Consider the following 21,811-nt stretch of genomic DNA (forward strand, 5'->3'; position numbering starts at 1 on the left):
GAGCCTGAGATGAACAAGATATCACTGCACCTACTGTGTTAGTAAGATTCATGATGCTGGTGACTCCAATACTGTACTTGGTTATATTAAGATTATCCTGAAGTACTACTTGGAATTATTTTGATTTATTTCGGGATTCCACAGTGCATTTTACAGAACAGTTTAATTCATGTTAAAAAACGCTCATGCCCCTAAGCTCTCCTTTTATTTTGGTGGTGTGGAGAAACTTTGAAAGAACTGTCATCAGTGTGAACCAAAACCACCTCAGGCAACTAAGGCATGCCTTTTGTTATTTTGTTTTTCATTAATTACTCCATTATTTCTTTCCCTTCAGCCCCCAACGCTACCCCCCAAAAACCCACTAAGGAAACCAGCGTACCACAATAAAAATGCTAATAAAGGAAATCATTCCCAATAGAACATAAAAGACAGCATTTATAACCCTGATAGAAATGCCAGTCAGCTTTTTTGATGTAAAGCATCTGTCTCCAAAAGGAAATGAAGGAAGGACTGTTTCTCCTTTCAAGTCTCTGAAGTAGTAGGTGGTGTCATTTGCTATACAGTGCTACAAGTCTCTTGTTATTGCACTGGTAGCTGCCGACTGCCTTTGTTAACATACTGAAAAGTTTTATCAGCTGTGTTTAATAAAAGAAAATGTATGTGAAGAAAAACTATAGCAAATGTCTCTTTCTCTCTTCCCTCCGACTGTCATATATAGCTGTCAGGGAGTGATGACACTGATGCGTAATCTTTCATATTCTTGTGAGAAGAATGTGATTCTTGTGACTCCAGCAATAAACTGTAGATTTAGGGGTGACAGATGCTCTAAGAGGTCAGAGAGCAGTCTTTCAGCTATCCTCAGCACATCCTCACCTGAGGGATGAAGGGGATTATGTGAGCTTCTGTCATTATCTATTTGCATGGATACATTTTCATAGAAGATTAATGACCTAAAATTTGCTGGGCCTCTGGGAATTCAGAGGTGATACAAAGAAGCTGAAAAATTTCATACTCAATTAAAAGGCATGGAGATCATTGTTCTTCTAGGTATTTTTGTTGCTTGCTGTAGTAAGATGATAAGTACATGGCAAGACAGTTTTCTTAGGTAGGTGTACAGTCATATATATGACTTTATTTAGAGTACTTAATTAGTACCATACACATACCGTGTCTTCAGCGTTGTGTGAAGGAAATTGAGACAAATTCTGGAAACTATATGAGAAAACTGTCTTACTTCTCAGTAAGTCTGTGAATGTTACAGAATTAGAAATGGTCACTTTAAAAGTATGTCTTACTTAATATCAGTTTTTCTAGGTACATGTTCTGTTAATTCTTATCTATTGTTAAGTGTTGTCTACTATCTACATCTGCACAAAATTATACCTTGAGAAAAAAGACAGCTCTTTGTCAATAATTGAGGTCTTGAAAAAAACTGATCACAAGCTCTAATCAGGCAAACAAGTAGCACAGTTAGAGAGTATGGACCATCCTACTTAACACAAATACAGAAAATTATCTCAAAGAATCTCCAGTCTAAAATTAAATGAATGAATAAAATATATGGATACTTGGACAGCCATCCATTTGCAGTGAAGCTATTTGCCTGTGATTCTTCATTTATATCACTTCAGTTAGCACTTAGAACTTCTATAATTAAGGAGTATGTTACTTCTTTATAAAACAGTATATACTGCTGGCACTGAGAAGGGAAAACTGTGATAATGTGGCTTCTAATATATGTTGTCTCTAGCAAAGGCTAATATTTCAAGGGCTTAGTTTTCCTTCTCTATGTGGCACGTGACTAAAGAAAAAGTTTTGGAGAAAAATAAATAGAAAGAAATACAGCTTATAGTCCAGCTGGGGATTTGGGGTGTGTGTGGGGGGGTGTTATTTTGGTTTCTTTTGTTGTTGTTTTTGTTGGTGGTGTTTTTTCTTTTTTCTTGTTGTTGTTGTTTTGTGGGTATCTGTGTGGGTTTTTTTATTTATTTGTTTTTTTACGTAGAAACAAACATCTGTGTTGGGGTGAGGGAAATTAATCTATCAGAGTTAACTAAGATAAATTAAATCTAAAAGTAATATCTACAGGTGTTTACATTGGAAGAGTTAAATTAATTTTCTTTTGCTCTGGAAGCGAGTTTTTCTGAAAACTTGATGCATTGTTGTCCTTGTCAGTTTTTATGATGCATATCTTAATAGGAGAAAACAAACAGGAAGAAAGGTGAGAAAATATGGCATATTTGTAGGATATAAAAGTCAAGTATTTTCTGAGCAGGATTCCCACTGCAAAATTTAGGTTTTGAACAAAATGTTTATTTATGTATTTATTTTTGAAAGCTGAATAAGAAGAATAAGAGTAATGAGTTTAATTTGCTAGTGAATAGGTTTGGAACGTAGGTAAATCTTCTTCACTCAATTGACTTCCTAGTACGTTAGTCTGGGAGACCATCCCTAGTGCATATTTTATTGTCATCCTACCTACCATATTGTCACTGAAGGACTTTTTGAGCATTTTGCATTCCCATCCATAATACTCTCTAGCTGAGTTTCCATATGCGTCAAATCTTGAGTCCTGGTGAGTGATGTCTAAAACATTTAAATGTCATGAAAAGCCTTTTATTCCATAGTGGAGTAATCTTGGAATTAAAAAATGAAAACAGGAAACATTTTCTTTTAGCTGAAGATGGAATATCTGTTAGTGTAGTTTCATGAATTTGTTGTAAGTTTTTCACATGTTTGTTATTAAAATAATGTTTCCACCACTGTAAATTGTATTCAGTCATTCATTAAGAAATAAATGCCATGGCCTTAATCTAAATGGATATCCTAGAACTCCTGAACATCCTTATAATCTGAGAACAGATTGTATTTTCTACTATTTATAATTAAGACAGAGAAAAAAGGGATGAGTTCCAATGTGCTAACTATTCCCACTAATTATAAATTCTTTATTGGCAGTGGGTTGAATCAAAATTAAATTCCTGTCTTTAATCCATTCTTGGACTACTTTAATTTTCTCTTGGAAGCTGTGCTATGCCGACATTACCACATGTAAAGCTTGATGAGGTCTGTGTTTTCTCATTAAAGGGAGAATTCTGTGTCTGTAGACACCAGAACTTGCCCTGTTTTAAGCACAAAGTACACAACAGCTGTTCAGAAATCTTTTCTTGTTATCTCTATTTGCTTAAATTGCTAAACTGCTTTCATGAAGTCTGCAAACATAAGGTAATTGTTTAAGTGGAAGAAGATTGTTTGAAAAGAAAAACTGATAATATACTTAATATTTCTCCTTCCTATTTTCTTTTTTGTACCAGTATCCAGCTGCCTTAATGAATCTTGGAGCCATTCTCCATCTGAATGGTAAACTGAAAGAGGCTGAAGAAAACTACCTCCTTGCTCTTCAACTTAAGCCTGATGATGTCATCACTCAGTCCAATCTTCGCAAATTGTGGAACATCATGGAGAAACAAGGTTTAAAGACATCCAAGACATGATGCAGAAAAATCTAAGTTTTTTTTCTTATGTTGCTTTATAACTAGAATTTCCATACAGTTGTCTGAACAGAGAACTCATCAGACTTGACTGCAAGGTTCAGAAGTTTTGGTTGCTGCTAGGTGATGCTATTCTGCTTTTTGCCTTTTTTGTTGTTACTGTTAGATTTAAAAAAAAAAAAAAAAAAAAAAAAAAAAGGGAGATGGAGGTATTCATGAAGGACTTTGGTGTTAGCCTGCAAAACGATTTCAAACCACAGAACTTGAAAGAAGGTGTCCTGGCATATTTGAAAAATCATTGCAAATTCCGTATTGCTCACTTCTGTGTGGGTACTTGAAACATATACTGATATACTATCAGAGAAACACTAATGGGAATTTGTACAGTATACACTAAATCATATGGGAGTAAAAGTGGGTAATGGGAGCTCATTAGAATACTGTAACTCATTAAAATGTATGCTAAATCTGGTGTGTTTGCAGTTTGTCTTAATGCTGCTGTATCTCACTCTAAGACCACTTGTTTACCAATTCACGGCTTGTAAGGCCAATTTTTATTTTTATAAAATCTGTTGTTTGTGTTTAGATGGTGGCATTCAAGAAAATAATTTTTTACTGCAAATATGGATATTATTTCTACTTATTTTATCACAATTCCTTTGAAATACATGGTGAAATGGTTGTGGGGTTGTCAGAATGAGCAAGCAATTGCCCAAGTTCTACATCACACATGTATGCAGAATCTAAAAAGAGGAAAAGGCATGATGTAGCAATACATGTGAGACTGATGTTTGCCCCAGTATCAAATGAATGTGGCCAGATTGTCATCTTAAAAAAAAAAAAAAAAAGACTGTCTGGATTCTACATCCAGTATTTTTGCAATAAGTCATCCAAGTGAGATTTGAAAATATTTGTTTGTGTATATTCTACATAGACTTCATGAGCAACTCAGTGAAAAGGGAATGTTACGCATTGGTGGAGCTAGAAAATAGCCCAAGGGAATGGATTAGGTTATATCCAAAACATCATAGATAAAGATTAATGTGTAACTGGTTTCCAGTTACTTTTCATAGTGGTGTTTTAAAAACATATTACCTATTCAAATTCTAACCAAATATTAGAATTCTGTTTGTATTCTGATGTGTACTAGCAGCAGAGCTGTCAAATATCTAAATATGCTTTTGGTGAGGTTCTGTTTATTTCTAATTCAGAACAGTTTGGCCTAATTACTGTTTTATTCTTCAGTTTATAAATGTACAAATAATTTATTTTAAGTCGCAGTGTATTGATGATTCAGTCCTTTTTTTTTATTTCATTTTTTTCTTTTTTTTTCATTTCTTTTTTTTTTTTCCTTTTTTTAATTTTTTATTTTCTTTTTATTTTCTTTTTTCTTTTTCTTCCCAGGCCATTTGTTAACTGTTCTCTTTCTTTGGAATAAGTATTATTGCTTTTAAGAAAATGTACTATTTCATTTAACGATCTGTTGATATGTGCTTCAGTGTTTATTTCATAACAGTAGACGTAATGTTAAAGTGGTAGAGCACCTTGAACTGAAGCTTTTTCAGGATATTCTGCTAAAACCTCATTATTACTGAGGAAATTTTGTTGTTTTGTTATTTGTTCTTTTTCTTCCTAACTACTAAGCACCATTCCAATGAAACAATAGAGAAGAATACTTTGCTGTATTTATTTATTTATTACTCAACTACAGCAATGTTACCTGCTATTACTGCAATAGTCTTTTGGTTTTGCTTCATTGTTTTTTGATTTTTGTTTTTTTTTAATTTGGCTTTCCTGGCATTTTTTGTGTAGTTAGTGTGTTTACCATATTGGGAAAGGGGACATTTCTCTACCATCTCAGTCATTCTCCCATTATATCTGGATTTTAAATCTGTACTGAAACAGGTTGAGGAATGGCTCTTTCAGTCGCTATAGTAAAAATGCAGTAGTGTGTCTTTCCTTTTCTTTCCTCTTGCTCACTAAAATATCATATTGCTATGTTCACAAGAGGCCTACCATAAGGGCCAGAGGGGCAAGGTTGTTTAGTTTTGTCGAATGTATCAAGTTTTTCTCAAATAATGTTATGGCTGGAAAAGCAAAGTGGAAGGGTCAAGAGTTGAATTTGTACTTTATCATTGAAATCAGTGGTAGAACACAATAGTAGCTTGAACTTATTTTCCTGCTTTACTGACTTTCTGGAAAATGTATAGAATTCAGTAAAAAACTGTGTACTCAACATCCATCAAACTCTGATGGCTTCTTGGTCTTAGCCATTCACTATGTTATATGTTTCCTTCAACTTGTACTCATTCTTGTTTATTAACTTTTATTCATTGCACAAAATAGGGAAAGGGGGAGCACTCGTATGATGCAATGTCATGCTTGCATTGATAAATCTTTTTATTTGTTTCCTTAAGAAAAAAAGAAAAAAAAAAAAAAAAAAAAAGAGAGAGAGAAAAGGACTAGCGTAAATTTAACAAGTATGTCCCTGAATATGTTTTTTTAATATAAGTCTGGGCTTGATAACTTTCTTCTTTTGGGATGAATTTAAAACATGTTTAAAATCTGTCTCTCTGCTCAGGGATTTATGGTGGATTATTGCAGACAGTGCTAAAAAATAAAAGAGCACAAAACAAGTTTACTAAATTAAAATTTTATTTTTTGAAAAACTGTTATTTGTATAAATTATCAGATTTGTAGGCTTTCCTTTTTGTAGAAATAATTGTTTACGTGCCAGATAAGAGAATTTCAATTTTGTTTTCAATAATAAAGCATTGATAACTAACACAGTGTGCATTCCTTTATCTGTTACTGTAACAACTCTATTTTTTCAATTATTATTCTTATGTAGTGAGTTACATTGGCTGTTCGAGGTATAAGAAAACCATGTAGCTTAAGATGTTTTGTAGCTGGCTTTTTCTGTATTCTTTTTACCTCTATTACTCATTTGATATTTTCAGAAAGGTTCTCTGGAAGCATTTTGATATCCCTAATCACTAATCACTAATTCTTGCCAAAAGTGTTATGGCAACTATTACATTTAAACTTTTTTTAAACTTCATGGGAATAAGAGCTTACAAATAAGTTATGCTTATAATTTATTTTTATATTAATATACAAATGTGACTTCACATAAATTGTTTCTAAAATTTGTAGTTGTCTACATAAGCTGAAAAGAAGTCTCGGCTTTACATGCACTGACTTTTTAGTGTTTGAGATCACCTTTCTCTGATGCTATGTTGTTACATGATTGATTTTAAAATCCACCTTATTCCTACACAGGAGGTGTCATGAAGATAAATGCTTCTTTGATCCTCTGTGGATTTTTTCCTTCATCTTTCATGGACAGACCCATTTTAGTTCAGTGGACCCAACAGCAGTTTTCTGCTACCTACCTAGTCCTGTTGCATTCAGGTACTGTGCATTGATGGATTTGCTCTACAGTTGAAAAACATCAATGTACACAAGTACAGCACAAGAGAGGGTTTGGGTCACTGACTTCCATACTTAATTATCATTCCTGATTTTTATCAAAGGTCAAACTTTGCTTTCAGTCATGATCATTCCTTACTTTTTAATGAAATGGTTTTAATGAAATGACGGATGACATATACAAAGTTTCTTGCATGCAAAGAATATGATCTGCATCACTGCTTTCTCATGGAAACAGTCTAAAACTGCTTGAGCTCCATTTTGCAATCTTTTCCCTTAATCTTTCTCTGTGAGATCGTGTTCTGTCTGCCTTGTGTTTTGCTTCCAATGTTCCTATTCTTCGAAACATTGCACCTCTCAGGTAGTAGATACATAATAGCATCTCCATTTCTGATGGAGGGACACATCAGTTCCACACAGAAGTAATTAAGCAGGAAGAATGAGGTGGCTTTTTAAACCTGATGTGTTGTACAGGCCCATCTGGACTTGATCTCTGTAGCTGGCACAGATGGCTGTATTACTTCTGGGGTTTGAGCTAGAATAACAGTAAGTTGGTAAATTATTCCATGTAAATGCATGTAAATGGCTTGGGACTCTCTAGCGTGGCTGTGTGGTGTAAGCTTTCCCACAACAGCTTTGACCACCAGAGGTGAATGGAGGTGACATGGGAAAATCAGACTCCAGTTCAGGTGTGAGAATGGTATTAATGGCTGAATTAATTACTGTTATTTTGTAGCATCTCTGAAGGTTGCAAGGCAGTGAGGTAATCTGAAGCGATTTAGAAAGAAAATGTGGAAAATGTGAAGAGAATCCCATATAATCATTTATCTTTCTTAAACTTGCATTTGTTGTTCTTTGAAAGTAAAATTGAGACCGCCCATTCAGATGTTATTCTTGTGGATGGTGAGTTCTTAATCTCTGTCTCTCTGAGGTTCACCAGTACAACACTAGAAGAATGAGTTTTAAGGCACAGAATGTATCCCTTTTTATGTAGGTAGTAGGAAGGGAATTGTCAGGGAGGTAATACAGACATTTCTGTGGAAGTTAGTAGGAATTTTGGAGGACAGACAGACAATTACAACAACAAACAAGGAACTCCAAGATCAAGATATACCAAGATAAACTAAAAAGGGGGAGAAAAAAAGCAATACAGACTAGAGGACATACCAATGTATTCTACTTGAAAGAGTGAATACATACCACAAGTTATTTCACTTGATTAGAAAACCTTTAAGTATGCATATGTATTCAAAAATGAAGTTGTTGTTTCTCTCTTCACCTTCTGTTCTTTCTTTTCTCATTGTATTTCCTCTGTCCTGGAGTGCTGGTTCTTTGATACTATTGCTGCTGTAGGTGGATTCAGACAGCTTTGAAGATTACAAATGAGGAAACATTTCAGAAGGCAGAAACATCAGAGTGGACCTTTCAGAAAGGTATGAAATAAAGCAGATTAAATATCTCATGCTTGCTAATTATTATTTGAATATAGAATCAGTGACAGAGCAATTACATTGACTTGAGACATTGAGTTAGCAGGTATTTCTGTGCAAGTTTTGAAGGTGGACTTCATTTGTTTATAAATCCATATCACTTTGTGTGCATTTGAGCGCATTCACATTGAAGAAACCTTAAGATTTCCAGTTGAACCTGAATCGAACTGTATGGAGCACCCTCTCACAGGGTTTTGAGTCATTTAAGCTACAGGTGTGACAGTTTTGTGATAAGCAGAAATTGAACTTAGCTTTGATGGCTGATCTTGTGTCTAGGTTTGACTTCAGGAATGATTTAAGCCATCTGATTTTCAACAAATAATGCATTGACTTGCTGTGTAAGTAATTGCAGAGAGCACAGTGTATTTGAGAGGTTTTATTTCTTCTCTAGGTTTTATTTTCCTGTAAGCAAAGCATTTTTTATCCTTTTCTGGAGAAATCTATTTTATCTTGTCTCTAATTTTCTTGGAAACAGATGTTCAAGTATACCCAGTATTTTTCTTTATTACAATGGGAAATTACTTTTACATAGAGCAGATTTATGTATTATTTTGACATGTTTGTTGCAACCACAAACATAAGTTTCTCTACAATACATAAGTATATAATACAGTGCATTGTTCCTTATATTAAATAGTTTCTCTCTTCTGGTTTCTATTCAGTATATAAAGCCAATCATTACAACAAAGAATCACTTTTGCACACCCACAGATTCTGGAATCCAGTATTGTTCTTCTTGTGGTAGTGAATATTTTGACATGACACCGTAAATCAGTCAGATGCTAGAAAAATGTCTTATTTTTGCTATATAATTGAATCTTTTCTTTCTTTTCAATCACTGTTGCATAGGCCTTATTTATTTTATTTTATTTTATTTTATTTTATTTTATTTTATTTTATTTTATTTTATTTTATTTTATTTTATTACCCTCTGTTGCACCTTAATGAAAGTCTTTAAGATTTTTTTTTTCCTAATAAACAAACTGAATAGCTGCAGAGAATTCTGTACATGGCACTCATGTCTTAATATTCACTGGAAGAGCAAAGCTGGTCCCTGTCATGAGAAAATCTCTTCTCTGAACTGATATTACTTCCTCTGAAATGCAGTTTCTCTATGAAGTTTGTGTGTCAATTCATTTTTTATCTATATAAATATCTGTTTGATGGTTTTGTTTGATTGTTTGTTTGTTTGCTTCTTCACTTTATGGAATAAGTCTCCTGGCTGTTGTTTTCATTGGTTGAAGTCTTTTGGTCAATCTTGCGCAGAATAATTTTCTCTCCTCTCTCTTTATTAGTCATATGGATGATATAGAGACCAGAAGAGGAGCTGCTTTCCCTGAAGCTAAAGACAGAGAGAAGTTTTGGTTGTGAACTGAGCTTTTACATCAGTTTAGTGCCTCATAGTAAAAGATGTTAAAAAGATTTAAAACTTGTTTTATTTTTTAGGAAGTACTGTAAACTATGGAGCATTTATGTCTAGACCAGGCATGTTGCACCCACAGGCAGCATGTGGCTCTGGGTGGCTTGAAATGAAGCTCCACGAGATAGTAAACTTTTCACACTATTATGTGATTTTCAGTGATATTTTTCATCAGTTGATGTGCACAGTTTGAGTGCGGACTGCATAGGTGACGATGGAACTCTGTGGAGGAGTGCAGTGTTAACTCCACTTCTCCTGCTCACCACACACTCTCTTCACATCATGCACATATGTATGCATATATGTTCCACTTCCACTGTCAGCTGTTCTAATCATCTTCCCTGCCATATTTACCCAACTGTTCTGAACAGGCCATTTACTCTAAGGTTTGTTCTGATTGCTGTGAAAACATTGCTCCATTTAGCATGGGAAGAAGAAAAAGAGGTCAAGCCATGTGAAATCAGACATGTGCTACTCAACTCTCGGTAGTGATACATCAATGTCAATTAGAGGTAGCCTTATAAAAGTGGCTTTTCTTTAACTTGATGAAGTTGGTAATTTTGAAAAAGAAGGAATTGTGTCCTCTGCAAATAGAATAGTCAGTGTTCAGTTTTAAAGACTGATTAGCCAAGGGTTTTTATACTGTCCAGTGTAATAATAGTTTAATATTAATATTCTATATTTTTGATGTTTAGTTAACTTGTTTCTTTCATAATAATTTCAGTCACTGTACATTTTTAATCAATTTTATAAATTTAGCTACATTTGCAATATTTTTCAAATTTATTTGAGTGATAACTAATAAGAGATGTCATCAAACAGGTAATTCTTCTTATATATTTATTTTATTCCAAGGAAAGTTTTGGAATAAGGACAAGGAAGGAGAAGGCTTTTTTTATATTGTTTTTTTAACACCGCTCATGGGAAAAAGTTTTACCAATTCAACAGGGAAAAGAATGCTGGACAGAAAATGTGGGAAGCTGCTCTGTAACCATTTAATTTATTTCTCTATTGCAAAAATCTCGAGTGACATTTCTGCTCTCAGAATGGGACAGTATACCGTGTTTTGGCAAATCTCAAAAGTTCGCATCCGTCTGGGCAGTTTCTTATTCAGCATCTCCAGAAGTGACAAGATGAAAACGTCATCTCCCAAACTTCCCTAACCTTAATCTTCCCATAACCTCACTTCTGCCACTGGCTATTGTCCTTCCTTGCCCTGCTGTATTCATTGCTGACAGCACTGTTCCAAGAGCAGTGATTTGTTTCTTCGACTTGGCTGTGAAGTACTCTTTTCTTTAATGAAAATGTGTAAATAGAAGTAATTAGTTTTTCTGCCTCATTCAGGGAAGTATTAGTAAGAATAAACAGGATATACCAATCTAACTTTTCAATATCTTACAGGATTAAAAGATTTTTAGCACAGAACTCCCTTTTTGCCTTTTAAATGACAAGAAAAGGCAGCGATACTTAAAATGTAGAATTGCCTCATGCCTTTCAGATTAGAGAAAGTCAGAAAGCTGTAGAAATGGTAGATGGACACACACTGAACAAGCAGCACTACTTGGTGTTGGATTTCTACTTTTAATTCAAGGTTGGGATGATATAACTATTCTCTGTACCTCGTAAGGGGAGTTGTACAGGTTCCAGCTGTCTGTTAAATTAAGCATAAGTGATTATTATGAACATGTAGAGCAGACAAGAGGGATGATAACTGTGCATATAAAAGCCGTATGAGCCTACTTGATTTGCAAAGTTGGATACTCAATTAGAAGAACTGAAGGATTTTTTTTTTTTTTAATTTTTTTTTGTAGTGCAGTCTCCCTCACTGCGAAGTTCAATGTCCGGAATAATTGGCTCCAATTCTTCCATATCAGATATAGTAAATTCTGTGTTTTAAATAGTGAAATGCTGGAAAAGATCCAGATAGCTATGTATTTTATTTAAATGCTTTAATATGTTGATACTTTTCTGGCAATCACTTCCTCTGCTGGCTGCTTCTGTCTTGGTGGTACTTTGAAAATCAAGAGACAATAAATCAGACTCTCTTAAAGAGAGAAGTTTTGTTTACTATCGAAAACCAAACAGAACAAGACATAGCACTGTATGTGACAAACCTGGAAAGTATACATAATTGTACTATTTCAAACAGGAAGCTTCTGCAGGGCCTTTCTGCTTGTGAGCCTGTTATAAATAAGCAAATCTTGTCATTACAGTTTCTGTAGCTTTTCAGACAATGCACCCCTCTTTCTGTTTATCTATCTAGTTTTAGGGAAGAAGTGCTGTCCCACTTGAAGGTGAAAAGTTTTGTCACTGAGCTGAGTGAATACAATTGCACTGTTGCTAGCTCTTTGGGATAAGGACTTCTTTATACATTGTTTTCTTGAATTGTTACTCTGATTTCTTAGCAAAGTATCAGGTGTTCTCAGAATTGCTATGCTCAGAAACCCCTAGAGGAATTAGTTTTTCCGTTAGAGACTATTGCCTCGTTCAGGCAATGTGAAGTTGTGTTATTACCAGCATGAAGACAGGGAAGCTGCTTCGGAGCATCAGTGCTGGAGCAGAGCGATTGATGGTTGCTAACACAGCGAGCTGTTGTTTTACAGTGCAAGGTCACATTGCCATAACAAGGATAACAGGGACCATTTGCAAAAGGATATTCTTGTGTATATGTGTGTTTTTAGGAAAATACATTCTCTCCAAGTGCCCAGAGGACTGTTTGTTGTTATTATGGCAGCACCCAGATGAGAGCTAAACAGTCTTTCAGTTTATCAAATGCACAGTGATATTTATTGCGTACTGAATGAATGTTAAAGCCTGAAGAGGAGGTGATGTTTCTGTCTCTCCCGTGTATAACCTCTCCTTCCAATCTACAAATAAATAAATAAATAAATAAATAAATAAAAATAAAAGCATTATTTCTGGCAATTTTCACTGTGACCTCTCTTACAACTGACTTCAACTACATTTCACAGTCCAGTGAGCAATGCTGTTAGAAAATTGATTTAAAACTGTAATTAATGTAGGAGGAATATAAACGTGATTGATGGGACAAAGCCAAGTAATCAGGGTGGGTGAGAAGGGAGGGAAAGAATCTCGACCTACAATTTTTTGTGCTTTAGCAATGTACAAATAAAATATCAGAAACTATTTTCTGAAAATATAACTTCTGAGTGTTATGACTTTTAAATGCACAAACACACACAAAATGGAGAATAAAAATATGACCTGCATCCCAGATAAAACCCAAGCTACTTGAAATTGTATGGGTTTTTGACAGATACTAGTTAATGTACGTGAAAGAATTATGCTGTCTCTTGAGAATGAGGGTATAATGGACATTTAGCCTTCTTTGTTATTCTTTTCTTTTTTTACATCCACTTGTAACAGCTCGTCTGTTAGTAATTAATTTTCTCTGACACATACTTTATGAACAACTTTTTCCTCTGAAATGCTCATCCTTTTGTGGATTGTGTGTTAACTCTTAAGCGGGGAAAAAAAAATAAATAAAAAAAAATCTAATTGATTGGGTTTTTTTTCTTTCCTAATCTATGTCATAGCTAAAATTTCTTTCATGTTTACTTGCTCTTTCTAACAACCTCATTGCCCTTCTCTGGACTCAGGGTTGTTTGCTGAGCCCTTTTGTCCCAGTAGAAACCTTTTGTCTGGCAGATACATCTTCTATGGGATAAGGAAAAGCAAACAGTTTGTCAACTCAATCAAGAAAATCAGCCGGATAATAAATGAAGCTCTAATCTTGGGTACTTATAGATTCACAATTCAAGATGCTCATTAGGTTAGTTGTTAGTTGTTGTTTTTGTTATGTTTTGTTTTCAATATAAAATGTTGGAAAGATTAAACTTGGCAGCTTCTTAGCGACTGTGCATGCACAGTCTTGCAGTCACATCACTTCTCCTTCCCAGTCATATTCTCTGTGCCCTGGCTGCAGTGGTGCAGGGCAAGTAAGGCATCAAGACTTAATGTTCCTGTGGTGGTCTAAGAGATAGACACATAAACCTAAAACTGGAAAGCTATCCACTCCAAAATGTCAAATGCAGTAATGATGACAGCAGTTTTGATTACAGGCTTGTTTGCTAGGCTTAGAATAGACATTCCGGTGCCTTATCTTCACAGAAGGTCTCATCTTTCCAGACCTCACATGAAAAATAATGATATCTGAATTTTTTGAGTTTCTTCTTTAAAGAAAGCAACAACATAACACAATTTTAACAGTTAATTTCTAAGTCTAAACTGTGCCTTCATAATATTCTGATGATTGCTGGATATCGACTGAGGCTCAGTTGCTATCAGTAGCCACAGCAAATATGGTGTGATTTTATGTAATCAAAGCAAAATACGAGAAACTGAATTTAATCATCTTTCAGTTGGTGTGACTAAATGTTTGTTCTTGGATCTTCACTATGTGTGAAATGCTCTGTATGAACTTTTGTAACACTGAAAGCAAAGATCTACTTTTTGATCAAGTACAAGTTAATGTGAGTAGAGGCGAAACAGCCCAATCTATACAGACTTAGAATTATATTTGAAAGGCTTAACAAAACAAATTGGAAAGTACATTTTCTCTAAGCCACTTCTGAAATTGTACCAGAAGGTGTGTTTCATGCTTGCACTGCACAAATAATTGCAATTATTCCATTTGAAAAGCTGGAATGATTGGATCTATTGACAGGCTTGTCATGGTCCTTAACATAACAGATGTCACTGCAGTCAATGTAACACTACTCATTCCAGAATACCTAATATCTGTCCTTTTGAAAACAAAGTATATAGGACAGGCTCACTGAAAAATATTCTTACATAGAGAAGAGGACTGAATATAAATTTCCTATTTTGTTTGAATTTAATGAAATCCAGTAAAAGCAGATAGGAAATAAAGGAGTTAGATTGGAAAAATGAAGAGGTAGAAGGATATTAACTGAAATATAATGATAATTTGAAACTGATGGGAAAAGTGCTAGTAGATCCTAATGTAATTCATGCTAGTAGTAGAGAAATAAGAAGCATCAAAGATGGACAATGTCACATGGGAATATTTTAAAGAAACTTAAAAAATATAACCCTTCTCCCCTGTCTCTTTTTCAGCCCAGCCCTGCACTAAGAATTAGATGTGCAAGATTTTTGGCACCTAGCTATCTACTACAGGAAAGGAGAACACCTGCACCCATCCCTGCAATTTCAATAACCACATATTAAGCTTTTGTAACTGGAAATATCATAGGGCCTCACTATAATCTCAGACATATTACTGTAATTCCAAAGAAATTTCACCAAAGTACATATAGTTTTGTAAGCATATGTAAAATCATAATACGGCCCTATGTCTCCTGAGTTTTACTTGTGGGGGTTTTTGGTTGGTTGGTTGGTTGGTTGGTTGGCTTGGTTTGGTTTGTTTTTGGTTTTGGTTTTAATAAAAAGAGAAATATGAAGAGCATTAATGATTATTATATACTTTTTCTTACAGTAAGCTTGAAAAGAAAGCACAATGAAGATTAAGTATTAATAAGCAGTCTATGGTCTTATTTCCGAATAGGACCTTCACACACATGATGCAAAGTTAACAGCATCTGTTGTTCACTACAGACAGTAATGACAAACAGATGTCAATTTCTTTGGATAGCCACTAGCTCTGTGTTTGATTCTGTAACTGCTAATAAGATATTTTATTTCCTTTGTTCGTAATTCCCGCATAGAGGGAAACAATAGTTTTAATTGTCTTCTTACAGTGGGCTGGAGATACTAATTCTACCACTCACTACATCCTGCAACACACAAGGGCTGCAATATAGAGCTTCTACTTTTCTTAGAGTTGAACTTAAGGCAATTTTAACTGCAGCTGGACATTCTGACTATAGTTTGATTGTTCACCACCTCTGATGCTAGGTAAATGCATTCTGGAACTGGAACTTTGTAAAAGGCATGTGTCTCCAAAATGACCTTACAGGAAAACATTAATTTCGCAGTAAGAACAGATCTGATTTCATCCCTTGGTCTGATCTTGTTTAGTTTGACAGCACCCAATTTCAACACTCTGTAAGCAAGCATAAGAACATACAGTTTTACAGGAGAAGCATTTGAGCTTGTTCATTTCTGAAATTGTTTGTACTCAGGACGTTCTTCATTATCATTTCACACTGAGTCTCATTATGACATTTAAGCTCTAAGTATTTCATCAACAGAGAATGTAACTTTGTCCAGAGTTGGTGAGTCTCAGTGATAGCTCTGTCACTGGCCCTTAGTGACCTCACTTCTGTCTCCCCCTTGGAGGACATCCAGCAAACTATTTTTGATAGCCAGACACTTGAGAGGTGAGCCGCTACTGCCTCTGTGACAGCATGCAACATCTCAGTGTCTTCTTATACAGACTGGCCTTATTTTCAGAGGAGTTGATCATTCTAGATAAAAGTCGTAATTCCAGTGGTCCAAGATTGCCCAGGGTTTGTGTTTTTTTCACAAGTTACAAATGCTCAACTTTTAAAATTTTATTTAGCCTTTATAACTACTTAGAAATTTTATCATACTTTCTCTTTAGTGTATTCTTAAACTCACACAGTATATTTTTGCAAGTGCTCTTGACTTTGAATTATTCAGTTGGTTGAGAGGCAATACATTTATAAAGATATTGTATTTTGAAAAGATACTCAATGTAAAATTGTTCAATAAGTACATTTCTTTTGAAGCTTATGCTATCCATATTACTTTAAAGTACCAAAATTTCTAATCATTATGCTTTTCCATTTCATTAAAGTTAATTGATTTCAAACATTTGAGATAATGCTTTTCTCCTGTAAGTACTTCAGTAGAGACTGAGTCATGATTTTGATGGAGATGATTTTATCTTTCTGGTTAATTTGTCTTTGAACTTCCACACTTAGCAGCGCATCTTTTATTATTGTTACCTTCTTTCTAAAGTGGTAGACAAAGTTGAAAGAATTGCATTTCCTTGGAACAAGTAAATTTGTTGTAAACAAAAGCTATTAAATGTTGAAAGACATTCAAAGTGGGCAAAAGAGAGAGAAAAAATAATACCTGATACACAAACATATAACACAAACAAGTAAAAAGAAGAACACAGAGAACAAACCAGGTTACTTCAAGCTGGGTAGAGAAACAGCTTTGCCAACTTTCATACATTGTTGTTTAGCAAATTGCTTCTTGTCTCAAAAATAGTTTTGCATAATCAAACATATTTGAATATTCAAGTGGCTGTTTCCTTGCACACACCTTACTTGCATGTAGTGAGTCTTATATGACGTCTCTCTGTGTCTCTGTCTCAGTCCTACCAGGCTGTGCTATTTCTGGCTGAATTCTACCAAGAGTGGCATGAGTTTCTCTGCCCTATCATTAGCCTGAAACTAGGTAGCTGAGTGCAGGAAGGGGACTATTATTGTTCTTTTCCACAATCCCAGCCCTCCTCTAGTGCTTTCAGGGAAATATTGAAAACAAATCTAAACTGGAAAGTGAGAACAATGTGGGAAAATAGGAGCTTGCACCTTTTAGGCATCAGGGAATCCAACCATTAGACACAAGCCATAGGAAATCAGGCCTCATTAATTCTGCATCTCACACAACTGTTTTTCCAATGTAAGGAGGATCAGCTGTGCAAGCAAATTTTTTTTTCTGAGGCTTTCAGTCTGAGTGCTCAGTTTGAGAGTATATGACATCGGGTATTTTAGACCTGACTTCCTGCAGTGAAGGAAAATTCCACTGTTAAATTGTTGTGCACTTGATATTTCTAAAGCTTCCACTCTTTCTGTGACAAGCTGGGTAATTCTGGCAGTCCTCTCATGCAGCGTGTCTTCATAGATTTCAATGTCACGTTAGAAGCTCTGATGTAAAGAGAGATTTAAAACACCGCTCACTATTTTATGAATACTAGTATATTCCTTAATACCTTTTCCTGAGGCTATCAGAATATTTTAATGTCCCATCACTCCTGAAGCATACAGAAGGGTCACAGAGCAGTAATTTTCCCGTGACAAGAATGCCTTTGAAGCAAAACAAAGCAGTATTTAACACTTCAGAGCAACTCTCAAAAGCAGTCACTGCTAAAACCAATTGTGACTGCCAGAGGAATGTAGGTCAAAAAGATGCAATTATCTAGCTGGAAATTTTAAAGGATAGTGAGGTTAGCATCCTACTCCTGCACTACAGATCCACAGAGTTTTTAGAAACCACAACTGAGAAGACCCTCTGCCTTATTTCTTCTTGGAAGGAGAGATTCCCTGTGAAGTTCACTGATTGATGGTGCTGTGTTCCAAGTGCTGTGTGGTATTTGCTCACTCTGTGCTACCCACTTCCTATTGTACTATGGGATTCCAGGAGATCAAGAGAGGTCATGAGATCAATGTAAAGGGCTACAACAAAATTCTTCCAACAAATGAAACAGTAATTTGAATCTGACATCAAGGAAGAGAATGTCAAAAGCAGTGAACTGGGAAATGGCCACCCAGTAATGCAGTATCTTTCATCTTAATGTACCCCAAACAATCATAAAAATGCTAACAAATGGAGATCTCCTTATTTTCTGCAGCTGCCTGGGAGGTGCAAAATTATAGACCCAGGGGAGCATGCACCCTTGCTATTTAATATCATGTTTATTACATCTGGCTTTGTGGATTGGCAATTCTACTCTGTTATCTGTGAATTTTTATATGGCTTTTTCACAATAGCATCTGAGTATGTTCCAGTAGTTCATAAACAACAGGCTGAAAAGCTGACCTGTAGTTTGTTATTTATTTATTTATTTATTTTATTTTCTTCCCAGGGGAAAGGAGTATGCTAATGGATGTGAATGTCTTAAATTTATAGTTAAAGTCTACTTTATGGTTATAGCTCTAATATATGTTTTTTATTAGCAAAGATATCCTGTTTTGTGTTTATACTGGATTTCTTCAGTACAGAAAGATGTGAAAAAGCATCTTGTATTTGGAGTGGAAGGCAGTGAGTGATCCAGACCTTAGTTTATAAGGAAGTCTGTTGAAGAACTTCAAGCCAACCTGTGGAAAAATAGTGCTCATAAGCTGCACAGTATTTATCCTTCCTTTGAAATGCTCTGTTTTGTCAGAAGAGCAAATCTGTGTATGTCACAGTTTTTATCAAGCAAATTATGTAAACATTTCATACGTTAGCCATAGACATCTGAATACCTGCAAATACTGTCTGCTTTCACCTCGATCTTTATCTGCTGAACAGATGATGTAGAAATTTAAGAACAGTTTTGATATGCTTTTCATAGGTCTATATCAAAAGTTGGTATGCTTTTACTGGTCTATGGTTTGGAGAAGAAGCATGTTTAGTGTCAGCAAATATATCAAAAATGATGATGAACATCATGTTACTGTTCACATGTTCTGGTGGAACAAAGATCACCAACCTTCCTTGCAGTTTAGAAACTCCAGCAATTGCACTCCTTTCATTAATGAGCGCGTCTAAATTGTGGATGTTTGTGATGTGCTCAGTTCTGACTGATGGATCCAAACCAAACATGAACTATGATGGGCCATGTGCATAGTGAGTTAAAATCTGAAATCAGTTTTATTTGTAAGGGAAATTCAGAAATACCAGATGGTCATTGATAACCCTAATATAGAATCTATCAGTCACCAGCAGTTTTTAACTGTGTGTGTTAGGTACTTATATGAGCATTCAGCTATTGGTCTGCTAACTACAGAGAAAATGCAACAAGAGAGAAGATGAAACCGCTCTGTACCATTGGCACTTAGCTTTTGGGGCCTTAGGAGAGACTCCATAAATACTTCTAATGGTTTCAGTGTGTTTCCTTTGGGGTGCATCAAAACCAGTTCAAGCAGAGTGAGTCAGAAAAAGCAGGAAAGCTTTGTCTGTACAGATGGGTGCAGACAGCCATGCGTTTGATCTTTTTGCACACTGAGCTGCCTGAACAGAAGCCAGCTATTGCCTGGAAGCCATAAAGACTCATGAATATATCGCTGTGCTGGAGCTCACAAGCCTTACCAGCTCATGGGCTACTTTTGTTTCAATAACCTCTGTATAACTGTTTTTTCTTCCAATAAAGTTTCTTCCATGAAGTGATCCATGATCACAGATCACTGATTCTCAAGAACGGAAAGCTTGAAATGTCTTACATGGTGCTAGACCTGCAAAGTGATCAGTAGTTACTGTTATCTGCAAAGTTTTATCAGCTCCTGATTCTACTGATGAAAGAATCACTGGATTCTATTTAATGCTCTGCTCTGTTAAAAGTGAACAAAAGGGAGATTAAATTACCAACTGTGGCAGTCCTAGAAAAATAAAACCTAGTGATAATAAATAATTTTCTGTTTAATGTATCTGAAGGGTCCATAGCGCTGTATGATGTGGCTGCAGGCTCCTGTTTAGTGATCTGAGTTAACAACTGGCATAACTTGGAGCATCTGCTCCATGCTCCAATACTCTGTGTCCTGCCACAGCAATTCCTGTTGCTCCCCTTGGTGAGGGTAGAGTGGACAAGGAGTGGAGCTTTAAATTTCCTCATGGGAGACAGTGCTAAGTGGAAAAAAAAAAAGAAAGAAAAAAAAAATTAAAGAAAAAAAATCACATAAAAGGCAGGGAGGATGATAGAGTATGTGTGATAAAAACAGAGAGGAAAAAAAGATGTGAACAGAAAGAATAAAGTGATATTGTCATAACACACACAGGCCTCCCTTCTAGAAAGGACAGGGAGTAATTGCCAAACTCAGTGTGCTGCAAACCTAGTTTCAAACTATCATTAATAATCTTGAGAAATGAGTCTGTAGGATAGAAATGAAACTGGCAGTATTTCAGAGGCAGAGTTGACATCGACTGTCATCCCATTGAGAGGCATCCCCTGTTAGGGCCCGTTAATGCTGCACTGCTGTCAGAGTGACATATAACATTACATGTTAAACAAGTGGCAGACGAGACAGTGTGGAGGCAAATTGTTCAGCAGATGGCATGGAGTACTTTACTCACCATTTGAAGTTAGAAAATAGAACAAATGCCATTTTTTACATTCATTCCAAATTCTAGACTGGGTACTGCTCAGCAGCTTCCTTCTTTTGTTGTGGCTGTTGAGACGAGAGGAATTTCATGGTATGACTATAATAAGGAGTATTTCAAGTGTAACTCTAATCGTGTGTCTATACTTGTACATACACCTTGAGAAGAGATGGCAGCAAGGCTGGATATAGCTGTGCCTGAGCTGCAGTAAGTGCATTCTTTGAGTATATTGTATCTCCAGATATCTGGTTTGAGCTGTGAACCGCCTATGACTGACTCATAGGGTATTTTTCCTTTTAAATCTTCATAATATATAGATACACTTGACTTACAGCATCTTCATTCATTATCAACTAAAGAAGAAAATATGTGACATTTTCTTTGGGATCTAAGAAAAGAATGATATAAACAGCATGACAAATATTTTCTCTCTCGTAACGCTCAATCAGTGTCTCTCTGGAGTAAGTCCCGTTGACTTTAGCGGTGTTGGACTTTGCTCTTATAAACCAACCACTGATCTCTCAGGAAAAATAAAAATCTTCAGCTGTTGGCTTTGGGCATTTTAAAGGCAATAACAGTTTGGATCTAAATGGATCCTCACATTAACCACCCTATAGATAGTCCTGTTTCACTTTCCCAATTACACTGGCTTTCTTCCTCTGACTCAAGAAATGAATAGTGAACGACATGATGTTGCTGCGCAAAGTGACAGGCAAGGAGAAGTGCCATCAACAAGTGTTAGTAATGTTAGCTTAGTGTTTAGTGCTTTTTGTTAACTGATAAAACACAGCCTCTTCCCTGAGGAGTTCACAGGTGGACTAGAAGAAACAGCAGCATTCAAAATCCTTTTAGCTATTTAGAAGAATTCTTCATCTTAAATGTGATTGGAAAAGCCTTAGTATGGAAAGCTGGATCCAGTACCAAATTCCAGACCATAGGGCATTACTTATTCTGTTAATGTAGGAAAAAGCAGGAAATAAGAACAT

General features: G+C 35.5%; 1 protein-coding gene and 1 long non-coding RNA gene across 4 annotated transcripts in view; both read left to right on the forward strand.

Moving 5' to 3' along the window:
- TMTC2 (transmembrane O-mannosyltransferase targeting cadherins 2) overlaps nt 1–4,336 on the forward strand; it is a 241,980-nt gene extending 237,644 nt beyond the window's left edge. For all 3 annotated transcript variants that reach the window (XM_015857482.2, XM_015857488.2, XM_015857506.2), the window contains one exon: nt 3,312–4,336. In XM_015857482.2, the coding sequence (XP_015712968.1) occupies nt 3,312–3,491 (180 nt within the window). In that variant the 3' untranslated portion in view covers nt 3,492–4,336. The remainder of the gene's footprint in view (nt 1–3,311) is intronic.
- Nucleotides 4,337–4,846: 510 nt separating this feature from the next.
- LOC107311174 lies at nt 4,847–13,353 on the forward strand. The gene is made up of 2 exons (XR_001553905.2): nt 4,847–8,353; nt 9,706–13,353. It is a non-coding gene; the product is annotated as an uncharacterized LOC107311174 (long non-coding RNA).
- The last annotated feature ends 8,458 nt before the right edge of the window (nt 13,354–21,811 follow it).

Source organism: Coturnix japonica, chromosome 1 (assembly GCF_001577835.2).
Source record: "Coturnix japonica isolate 7356 chromosome 1, Coturnix japonica 2.1, whole genome shotgun sequence".
Taxonomy (NCBI): domain Eukaryota; kingdom Metazoa; phylum Chordata; class Aves; order Galliformes; family Phasianidae; genus Coturnix; species Coturnix japonica.